This window comes from Salvelinus namaycush, chromosome 13 (assembly GCF_016432855.1).
Source record: "Salvelinus namaycush isolate Seneca chromosome 13, SaNama_1.0, whole genome shotgun sequence".
Taxonomy (NCBI): Eukaryota; Metazoa; Chordata; class Actinopteri; order Salmoniformes; family Salmonidae; genus Salvelinus; species Salvelinus namaycush.
In genome coordinates, this window is record NC_052319.1 from 46,621,677 (window position 1) to 46,633,696 (window position 12,020).

The 12,020-nt window shown below is 44.8% G+C and overlaps 1 protein-coding gene across 1 annotated transcript in view; it reads right to left on the minus strand.

Annotated features, from left to right (window-relative positions):
• LOC120058160 (ras-associated and pleckstrin homology domains-containing protein 1-like) overlaps window positions 1-12,020 on the minus strand; it is an 80,176-nt gene that overhangs the window by 7,836 nt on the left and 60,320 nt on the right. Inside the window, exons 8-10 of the mRNA XM_039006628.1 lie at window positions 8,782-8,880; window positions 4,845-4,965; window positions 3,742-3,875 (exon numbers count right to left, since the gene is read on the minus strand). Coding sequence (XP_038862556.1) covers window positions 3,742-3,875; window positions 4,845-4,965; window positions 8,782-8,880 — 354 coding nt within the window. The remainder of the gene's footprint in view (window positions 1-3,741; window positions 3,876-4,844; window positions 4,966-8,781; window positions 8,881-12,020) is intronic.

A 12,020-nucleotide genomic window follows, 5' to 3' on the forward strand; every position in this document is an offset into this window, starting at 1 on the left:
AACACACCAGTGCTGCATAGTAACACAGTAACACACCAGTGCTGCATAGTAACACACCAGTGCTGCATAGTAACACAGTAACACACCAGTGCTGTATAGTAACACAGTAACACACCAGTGCTGCATAGTAACACAGTAACACACCAGTGCTGCATAGTAACACAGTAACACACCCGTGCAGCATAGTAACACAGTAACACACCCGTGCTGCATAGTAACACAGTAACACACCAGTGCTGTATAGTAACACACCAGTGCTGTATAGTAACACAGTAACACACCAGTGCTGCATAGTAACACAGTAACACACCAGTGCTGCATAGTAACACAGTAACACACCCGTGCTGCATAGTAACACAGTAACACACCCGTGCTGCATAGTAACACAGTAACACACCAGTGCTGTATAGTAACACAGTAACACACCAGTGCTGTATAGTAACACAGTAACACACCCGTGCTGCATAGTAACACAGTAACACACCAGTGCTGCATAGTAACACACCAGTGCAGCATAGTAGCACAGTAACACACCAGTGCTGCATAGTAACACAGTAACACACCAGTGCTGTATAGTAACACAGTAACACACCAGTGCTGTATAGTAACACAGTAACACACCAGTGCTGTATAGTAACACAGTAACACACCAGTGCTGCATAGTAACACAGTAACACACCAGTGCTGCATAGTAACACACCAGTGATGCATAGTAACACAGTAACACACCAGTGCTGTATAGTAACACAGTAACACACCAGTGCTGTATAGTAACACAGTAACACACCAGTGCTGCATAGTAACACAGTAACACACCAGTGCTGCATAGTAACACACCAGTGATGCATAGTAACACAGTAACACACCAGTGCTGTATAGTAACACAGTAACACACCAGTGCTGTATAGTAACACAGTAACACACCAGTGCTGCATAGTAACACAGTAACACACCAGTGCTGTATAGTAACACAGTAACACGCCAGTGCTGTATAGTAACACAGTAACACACCAGTGCTGTATAGTAACACAGTAACACACCAGTGCTGTATAGTAACACAGTAACACACCAGTGCTGCATAGTAACACAGTAACACACCAGTGCTGTATAGTAACACAGTAACACACCAGTGCTGCATAGTAACACAGTAACACACCAGTGCTGCATAGTAACACACCAGTGATGCATAGTAACACAGTAACACACCAGTGCTGTATAGTAACACAGTAACACACCAGTGCTGTATAGTAACACAGTAACACACCAGTGTTGTATAGTAACACAGTAACACACCAGTGCTGCATAGTAACACACCAGTGATGCATAGTAACACAGTAACACACCAGTGCTGCATAGTAACACACCAGTGATGCATAGTAACACAGTAACACACCAGTGCTGTATAGTCACACAGTAACACACCAGTGCTGCATATTAACACAGTAACACACCAGTGCTGCATATTAACACAGTAACACACCAGTGCTGCATAGTAACACAGTAACACACCAGTGCTGCATAGTAACACAGTAACACACCAGTGCTGCATAGTAACACAGTAACACACCAGTGCTGCATATTAACACAGTAACACACCAGTGCTGCATAGTAACACACCAGTGCTGCATAGTAACACACCAGTGCTGCATAGTAACACACCAGTGCTGCATAGTAACACAGTAACACACCAGTGCTGCATAGTAACACAGTAACACACCAGTGCTGCATATTAACACAGTAACACACCAGTGCTGCATATTAACACAGTAACACACCAGTGCTGCATAGTAACACAGTAACACACCCGTGATGCATAGTAACACAGTAACACACCCGTGATGCATAGTAACACAGTAACACACCAGTGTTGCATAGTAACACAGTAACACACCAGTGCTGCATAGTAACACAGTAACACACCAGTGCTGCATAGTAACACAGTAACACACCAGTGCTGCATAGTAACACAGTAACACACCAGTGCTGCATAGTAACACAGTAACACACCAGTGCTGTATAGTAACACAGTAACACACCAGTGCTGTATAGTAACACAGTAACACACCAGTGCTGTATAGTAACACAGTAACACACCAGTGCTGTATAGTAACACAGTAATACACCAGTGCTGTATAGTAACACAGTAACACACCAGTGCTGTATAGTAACACAGTAACACACCAGTGCTGCATAGTAACACAGTAACACACCAGTGCTGCATAGTAACACAGTAACACACCAGTGCTGCATAGTAACACAGTAACACACCAGTGTTGCATAGTAACACAGTAACACACCAGTGCTGCATAGTAACACAGTAACACACCAGTGCTGCATAGTAACACAGTAACACACCAGTGTTGCATAGTAACACAGTAACACACCAGTGCTGTATAGTAACACACCAGTGCTGCATAGTAACACAGTAACACACCAGTGCTGCATAGTAACACAGTAACACACCAGTGCTGTATAGTAACACAGTAACACACCAGTGCTGTATAGTAACACAGTAACACACCATTGCTGTATAGTAACACAGTAACACACCAGTGTTGCATAGTAACACAGTAACACACCAGTGCTGCATAGTAACACAGTAACACACCAGTGCTGCATAGTAACACAGTAACACACCAGTGCTGCATAGTAACACAGTAACACACCAGTGCTGCATAGTAACACAGTAACACACCAGTGTTGCATAGTAACACAGTAACACACCAGTGCTGCATAGTAACACAGTAACACACCAGTGCTGTCAGACAAACAGACAGTCATGAGTCTCACAGTCACCAAACAGTATTAACCACATATTAAACCGCACGTTACCAAGGGTGACCCAGTTCTGTTAGTATACTGAAGTAACCCCCCCAACCTCAAACCTCCGTCCCTCCAGTGCACAGGGGCACCGTATGAAAGTTGACCTTCCTCTCCTGGGGAGAACAGTGGAGGGGAGAGACAACAGACACAGTCAGTCACCCCTGGAACGGACCATGAAATGACGGTGTCCACGCTGGACACCACAGCACTGTTGTCCCGTTTACATTCTAGGGTCAACCCGGACCATACTGTGCTGGCTATGATATGGTCTTTCCCTGTATGGTTCCAGCAACTATGGTGCATGTGTAACCAGGCCAGTACGGCTCGGCCTGGCTCGGTTTGACCCTACAGTGGGAATCGGGCATGACAGAATGTCAGTCACACTCCTGGGGTAAAACTGAGGCAATAGAAGTCAGGTGACAGGGTAAGGTGAGGAATACTGAGACAGGTCAAAGGGTAAGGTGAGGATACTGAGACAGGTCAAAGGGTAAGGTGAGGAATACTGAGACAGGTCAATAGAGACAGGTGACAGGGTAAGGTGAGGAATACTGAGTCAGGTGACAGGGTAAGGTGAGGAATACTGAGGCAGGTCAATAGAGACAGGTGACAGGGTAAGGTGAGGAATACTGAGACAGGTCAATAGAGACAGGTGACAGGGTAAGGTGAGGAATACTGAGACAGGTCAATAGAGACAGGTGACAGGGTAAGGTGAGGAATACTGAGACAGGTCAATAGAGACAGGTGACAGGGTAAGGTGAGGAATACTGAGACAGGTCAATAGAGACAGGTGACAGGGTAAGGTGAGGAATACTGAGACAGGTCAATAGAGACAGGTGACAGGGTAAGGTGAGGATTACTGAGGCAGGTCAATAGAGACAGGTGACAGGGTAAGGTGAGGATGTCAGCAGGAGGCGGTACCTCATCCTGGGTGCCTCTCTTCCAGGCCTCGGAGAAGATGGAGCTGACCTGGCTCTGAGAGCGGCTGTGGCCTGACAGGTTGTTCTCTGACACAGCAACACCACTATCACTACTGCAGTGGGTCGACTGGGACTCTGGAGGGAGAGAGGGAGGGAGGGAGGGAGGGAGAGAGGGAGAGGGAGGGAGGGAGAGAGAGGAGGGAGGGAGGGAGGGAGGGAGGGAGGGAGAGGGAGGGAGCGAGAGGAGAGCGAGGAGATAGGAAGGAGAAAGAAAGCGAGAGGGCGGAGAGAGAAGAGTTATTGCTAGAACAAATATTATTATTTATTTTTTCAATATTTTTCCCCCAATTTCGTGATTACAATCTTGTCTCATCGCTGCAACTCCCCAACGGGCTGGGGAGAGGCGAAGGTCATGACCTGCCAAGCCGCACCAATGTGTCAGAGGAAACACCGTTCAACTGACCACTGAGGTCAGCCTGCAGGCGCCTGGGACCGCCACAAGGAGTCGCTAGAGCGCCCCATGGGACTCCCGGTCACGTCCGGTAATGACAGCCTGGGATTGAACCTCAGGCTGTAGTGAAGCTGCAACACTGCAATGCAGTGCCTTAGACCGCTGCGCCACTCGGAGGCCCCACAACTACAAATCTTATAAATACTATACTATAAATACTAAACTAGAAATACTATACGTGGGTAACCTCTGCAGGGTTGGGGTCTAATCAATTTCAATCTGTCATTATAGGAAGTTACCTGAAATTCCTGGAATTGTACTTCCTGAAATGACGGAATTGTACTTCCTGAAATGACTGAATTGTACTTCCTGAAATGACTGAATTGTGCTTCCTGAAATGACTGAATTGTGCTTCCTGAAATGACTGAATTGTGCTTCCTGAAATGACTGAATTGTACTTCCTGAAATGACTGAATTGTACTTCCTGAAATGACTGAATTGTACTTCCTGAAATGACTGAATTGTACTTCCTGAAATGACTGAATTGTGCTTCCTGAAATGACTGAATTGAGATAAAAATAGACCTCAGCCCTGCTATACTGTAGCTGAGTGTGTGTTGTGTTGTAGATGTGTGTCTGTCCACCACCCCTCACCAGGCAGGCTGGAGGAGCTGGATCCAGACTTGATAGAGGAGCTAGAGAGAGAGGACCAGTCGTAGGCTGCCTCAGTCCTCTTCATAGCATCCTGGTAGTTCACATACAGGGTCTTCCCGTACTGGAGACACAGAGATACATAGGTCAACAGAGGGGTGTATTCATTATAGTACAGGGTCTTCCCGTACTGGAGACACAGAGATACATAGGTCAACAGAAGGGTGTATTCATTATAGTACAGGGTCTTCCCGTACTGGAGACACAGAGATACATAGGTCAACAGAAGGGTGTATTCATTATAGTACAGGGTCTTCCCATACTGGAGACACAGAGATACATAGGTCAACAGAGGGGTGTATTCATTATAGTACAGGGTCTTCCCGTACTGGAGACACAGAGATACATAGGTCAACAGAGGGGTGTATTCATTATAGTACAGGGTCTTCCCGTACTGGAGACACAGAGATACATAGGTCAACAGAGGGGTGTATTCATTATAGTACAGGGTCTTCCCGTACTGGAGACACAGAGATACATAGGTCAACAGAGGGGTGTATTCATTATAGTACAGGGTCTTCCCATACTGGAGACACAGAGATACATAGGTCAACAGAGGGGTGTATTCATTATAGTACAGGGTCTTCCCGTACTGGAGACACAGAGATACATAGGTCAACAGAAGGGGTGTATTCATTATAGTACAGGGTCTTCCCATACTGGAGACACAGAGATACATAGGTCAACAGAGGGGTGTATTCATTATAGTACAGGGTCTTCCCGTACTGGAGACACAGAGATACATAGGTCAACAGAGGGGTGTATTCATTATAGTACAGGGTCTTCCCGTACTGGAGACACAGAGATACATAGGTCAACAGAGGGGTGTATTCATTATAGTACAGGGTCTTCCCGTACTGGAGACACAGAGATACATAGGTCAACAGAGGGGTGTATTCATTATAGTACAGGGTCTTCCCGTACTGGAGACACAGAGATACATAGGTCAACAGAGGGGTGTATTCATTATAGTACAGGGTCTTCCCGTACTGGAGACACAGAGATACATAGGTCAACAGAGGGGTGTATTCATTATAGTACAGGGTCTTCCCGTACTGGAGACACAGAGATACATAGGTCAACAGAGGGGTGTATTCATTATAGTACAGGGTCTTCCCGTACTGGAGACACAGAGATACATAGGTCAACAGAGGGGTGTATTCATTATAGTACAGGGTCTTCCCGTACTGGAGACACAGAGATACATAGGTCAACAGAGGGGTGTATTCATTATAGTACAGGGTCTTCCCGTACTGGAGACACAGAGATACATAGGTCAACAGAAGGGTGTATTCATTATAGTACAGGGTCTTCCCATACTGGAGACACAGAGATACATAGGTCAACAGAAGGGTGTATTCATTATAGTACAGGGTCTTCCCATACTGGAGACACAGAGATACATAGGTCAACAGAAGGGTGTATTCATTATAGTACAGGGTCTTCCCGTACTGGAGACACAGAGATACATAGGTCAACAGAGGGGTGTATTCATTAGTCGGTCAACAGAGGGGTGTATTCATTATAGTACAGGGTCTTCCCATACTGGAGACACAGAGATACATAGGTCAACAGACATCAGGGGTGTATTCATTAGTCGGTCAACAGAGGGGTGTATTCATTAGTCGGTCAACAGACATCAGGGGTGTATTCATTAGTCGGTCAACAGACATCAGGGGTGTATTCATTAGTCGGTCAACAGACATCAGGGGTGTATTCATTAGTCGGTCAACAGAGGGGTGTATTCATTAGTCGGTCAACAGACATCAGGGGTGTATTCATTAGTCGGTCAACAGACATCAGGGGTGCATTCATTAGTCGGTCAACAGACATCAGGGGTGTATTCATTAGTCGGTCAACAGACATCAGGGGTGTATTCATTAGTCGGTCAACAGACATCAGGGGTGTATTCATTAGTCGGTCAACAGACATCAGGGGTGTATTCATTAGTCGGTCAACAGACATCAGGGGTGTATTCATTAGTCGGTCAACAGACATCAGGGGTGTATTCATTAGTCGGTCAACAGACATCAGGGGTGTATTCATTAGTCGGTCAACAGAGGGGTGTATTCATTAGTCGGTCAACAGACATCAGGGGTGTATTCATTAGTCGGTCAACAGACATCAGGGGTGTATTCATTAGTCGGTCAACAGACATCAGGGGTGTATTCATTAGTCGGTCAACAGACATCAGGGGTGTATTCATTAGTCGGTCAACAGAGGGGTGTATTCATTAGTCGGTCAACAGACATCAGGGGTGTATTCATTAGTCGGTCAACAGACATCAGGGGTGTATTCATTAGTCGGTCAACAGACATCAGGGGTGTATTCATTAGTCGGTCAACAGAGGGGTGTATTCATTAGTCGGTCAACAGACATCAGTGGTGTATTCATTAGTCGGTCAACAGACATCAGGGGTGTATTCATTAGTCGGTCAACAGACATCAGGGGTGTATTCATTAGTCGGTCAACAGACATCAGGGGTGTATTCATTAGTCGGTCAACAGACATCAGGGGTGCATTCATTAGTCGGTCAACAGAGGGGTGTATTCATTAGTCGGTCAACAGACATCAGGGGTGTATTCATTAGTCGGTCAACAGAGGGGTGTATTCATTAGTCGGTCAACAGACATCAGGGGTGCATTCATTAGTCGGTCAACAGAGGGGTGTATTCATTAGTCGGTCAACAGACATCAGGGGTGCATTCATTAGACGGTCAACAGACATCAGGGGTGTATTCATTAGTCGGTCAACAGAGGGGTGTATTCATTAGTCGGTCAACAGACATCAGGGGTGTATTCATTAGACGGTCAACAGACATCAGGGGTGTATTCATTAGTCGGTCAACAGACATCAGGGGTGTATTCATTAGTCGGTCAACAGACATCAGGGGTGTATTCATTAGTCGGTCAACAGACATCAGGGGTGTATTCATTAGTCGGTCAACAGAGGGGTGTATTCATTAGTCGGTCAACAGACATCAGGGGTGTATTCATTAGTCGGTCAACAGACATCAGGGGTGTATTCATTAGACGGTCAACAGACATCAGGGGTGTATTCATTAGACGGTCAACAGACATCAGGGGTGTATTCATTAGACGGTCAACAGACATCAGGGGTGTATTCATTAGTCGGTCAGGTGTATTCATTAGTCGGTCAGGTGTATTCATTAGTCGGTCAGGTGTATTCATTAGTCGGTCAGGTGTATTCATTAGTCGGTCAACAGACATCAGGGGTGTATTCATTAGACGGTCAACAGACATCAGGGGTGCATTCATTAGACGGTCAACAGACATCAGGGGTGTATTCATTAGACGGTCAACAGACATCAGGGGTGTATTCATTAGACGGTCAACAGAGGGGTGTATTCATTAGTCGGTCAACAGACATCAGGGGTGTATTCATTAGTCGGTCAACAGACATCAGGGGTGTATTCATTAGTCGGTCAACAGAGGGGTGTATTCATTAGTCGGTCAACAGACATCAGGGGTGCATTCATTAGTCGGTCAACAGAGGGGTGTATTCATTAGTCGGTCAACAGAGGGGTGTATTCATTAGTCGGTTTGCAACGTAGCAAAATGGTTTGTATCGGAAACAGTTTACTCCAAGCGCAAAACGTTCTGCAACGAAAACTAGAGTTTCTATTTAACAAATTCAGATAGGTCCCTCCCTGTTTTGTTCTGCTTGCTTGTTTGTTTGAAAGTGAATACAGCCCAGCTTTCTCAGATGTTCCCACAGCTTTCAGTCAGAGCCGAATACATCACGTTTGGACATTGAGGTATTCTGTCAAAGATGTTATTTTTGAGAACCCAGACTATGGCTCTGCTTTCCATTACTCTCTCTCTCTCATTACGTTGTTGCTGAGGCAACGTAGCGTTACCTTGGCGATGCGTATCCCATTGATCCACTGGTGTAGCGTTCTGACATCATCACAGCACAGGTACTTGATGTACTGGGATTTCTTCTGGATCTGAGGATGCTGGACAGACAGAGAGACAATGGGACATGTTAAAGACCAAGCATCACAATAATAGCATGCTGGGATTTCTTCTGGATCTGAGGATGTTGGACAGACAGTAGGACATGTTAATGATGAATGACAGCATAGATACAGAACATGTAACGACGACTCATCACAATAATAACATGTTTGGATTTGTGTCTTTATTGGGCTATAATCTCTCGTGGACAGATTCTGCTGACCAATTTATGCTCGGTTTTAGTTCTGGGTTTACTGAGATCTGGGCACGGTTTCCCGATAGCGATGGAATTTAGGCTTACAAGTTTTTTTTAACGATGCATCTTTCCTACAACGGCCGAAATATGTAACGAGATATTACCACCGACGGATCGGCTCCTAACGAGATATTACCACCGACGGATCGGCTCCTCACGAGATATTACCAGCGACGGATCGGCTCCTCACGAGATATTACCACCGACGGATCGGCTCCTAACGAGATATTACCACCGACGGATCGGCTCCTCACGAGATATTACCACCGACGGATCGGCTCCTCACGAGATATTACCACCGACGGATCGGCTCCTCACGAGATATTACCACCGACGGATCGGCTCCTCACGAGATATTACCACCGACGGATCGGCTCCTCACGAGATATTACCACCGACGGATCGGCTCCTCACGAGATATTACCACCGACGGCTGCAAATGTTGAGGTGGCTTATTCTAACGTTTACTCAATAAAAATTCACAGATTTGGGAACATCGTGAAATATGTTGAGACAAATTACAGACAGTAGTCTACAAGCCAGCAGCAGACCACCCTGCATCCCACTGCTGGCAGCTTCTGAAGCTAAGCAGGGTTAGTTCTGGATGGGAGACCAGGTACTGCTAGTAGTGGTGTTGGAGGGCCAGTAGGAGGCACTCTTTCCTCTGGTCTACAGAAATATATCCAATGCCCCAGGGCAGTGATTGGGGACACTGCCCTGTGTAGGCTGCTGTCTTTCAGATGGGATGATAAACAGGTGTTCTGACTCTCTGAGGTCAGTAAAGAGCCCATGGCACTTATCGTAAGATTAGGGGTGTTAGCCCCGGTGTCCTGACTAAATTCCCAATCTGGCCCTCATACCATCAAGAGCAACGTTAACGGTGGTTTTAGGAAACAGCTCGGAGATATATCGAAGGGCCCAGGGTGGGGGGGAGGGGTTCCCCAGAATTTTCTTTGAAAGTTGAAGCTCATTTACTCTACAATGCTATTAGGAGAACAGCAAAAAATGACCCCAGCCAACATGGCTGCTGCAGGTTCATACACAGTCTATTAGTTACACAGTCTAGTAGTTACACAGTCTATTAGTTACACAGTCTAGTAGTTACACAGTCTATTAGTTACACAGTCTATTAGTTACACAGTCTATTAGTTACACAGTCTATTAGTTACACAGTCTAGTAGTTACACAGTCTATTAGTTACACAGTCTATTAGTTACACAGTCTATTAGTTACACAGTCTATTAGTTACACAGTCTAGTAGTTACACAGTCTATTAGTTACACAGTCTAGTAGTTACACAGTCTATTAGTTACACAGTCTATTAGTTACACAGTCTATTAGTTACACAGTCTATTAGTTACACAGTCTAGTAGTTACACAGTCTATTAGTTACACAGTCTATTAGTTACACAGTCTAGTAGTTACACAGTCTATTAGTTACACAGTCTATTAGTTACACAGTCTATTAGTTACACAGTCTATTAGTTACACAGTCTATTAGTTACACAGTCTATTAGTTACACAGTCTAGTAGTTACACAGTCTAGTAGTTACACAGTCTATTAGTTACACAGTCTATTAGTTACACAGTCTATTAGTTACACAGTTGTATGAGAAATGCCTCCCACGGACACGTAGCATCAGGACTGTTCGTTCTAATGACCAACTCTTTACATAGATCTGTTGGCATAACTTTTAATGGACAACGTTGATATATTTTGGAAATAGAAGATGCAGGAATGACGGAGTCCATCCAAATCATCTTGGCTCCTGGACCCTGTCCATGCTTAAGGCTGCGTTTAGACGCTTGGCATTGCGCCTGGTGATCTTAGGCTTGTGTGCGGCTTCTCGGCCATGGAAACCCATTTCATGAAGCTTCCAACGAACAGTTCTAGCTGTATTGAGACTACAGAATCCTCAACAGTTGGATTACTGTTATATTCTCCTAAAAGAACAATAGCACCTTTAGGGACTGCTCTAACAACTATTTGAAACTCCTCAGGACTGAATTGAACATTGTGTTCCCATGAATTCTGGGTAATCATATAGTTGTCCATCATTATTCAATAATTATTTAACCCCGATAATGCTGTTGTCAAACCAGTTCTGGAAAAACAAAGACTTGTTTTTGTATTTTATGTTGGGGAAATTGTTTGTACATGTCACGTTCCTGACCTGTTTTCTGTTGTTTGGTATGTGTTTATTGGTCAGGGCGTGAGTTTTGGGTGGGCAGTCTATGTTTTCTGTTTCTATGTTGGTTTTGGGTTGCCTGGTATGGCTCTCAATTAGAGGCAGGTGTTTGACGTTTCCTCTGATTGAGAGTCATATTAAGGTAGGTTGTTCTCACTGTTTGTTTGTGGGTGATTGTCTTCCGTGTCAGTAGATGTTACCACACGGGACTGTTTCGGTTTGTCTGTTCCTGTTCGTGTGTTCTTCGTTTCATGTAAGTTCGTAGTTTAGGTCTGTCTAGTTCGTTTTGTTATTTTGTATTTCTAAGAGTGTTATTTCGTGTTTCGTCGTTTTTTGTTTAATAAATCATTATGTATTCACAACCCGCTGCATTTTGGTCGAATCACTATTCCACCTCTTCGTATGAAGAGGAGGAGGAATGCCGTTACAGTACATGAAAGTTAGCAAGCTTAATAGGGATCTTACCCACATCAAAGTTGCATTTGAGTAAGACTTCTACACCACCAATCTGTTGGAATATTAAATTAGGGATGATAATCCAATCCTTATTTCTTAAATAGTTTTGTTTCCATTTAATCTTAAAGATTATATTAGAGGTTTTAAAATCCAGAGCGTTCAACCCTCCTTCACTTTGGGGGCTACATATTACCGCTTTCCTTAAATAATGAGGTTTATTCCTCCATATGAAGTTAAA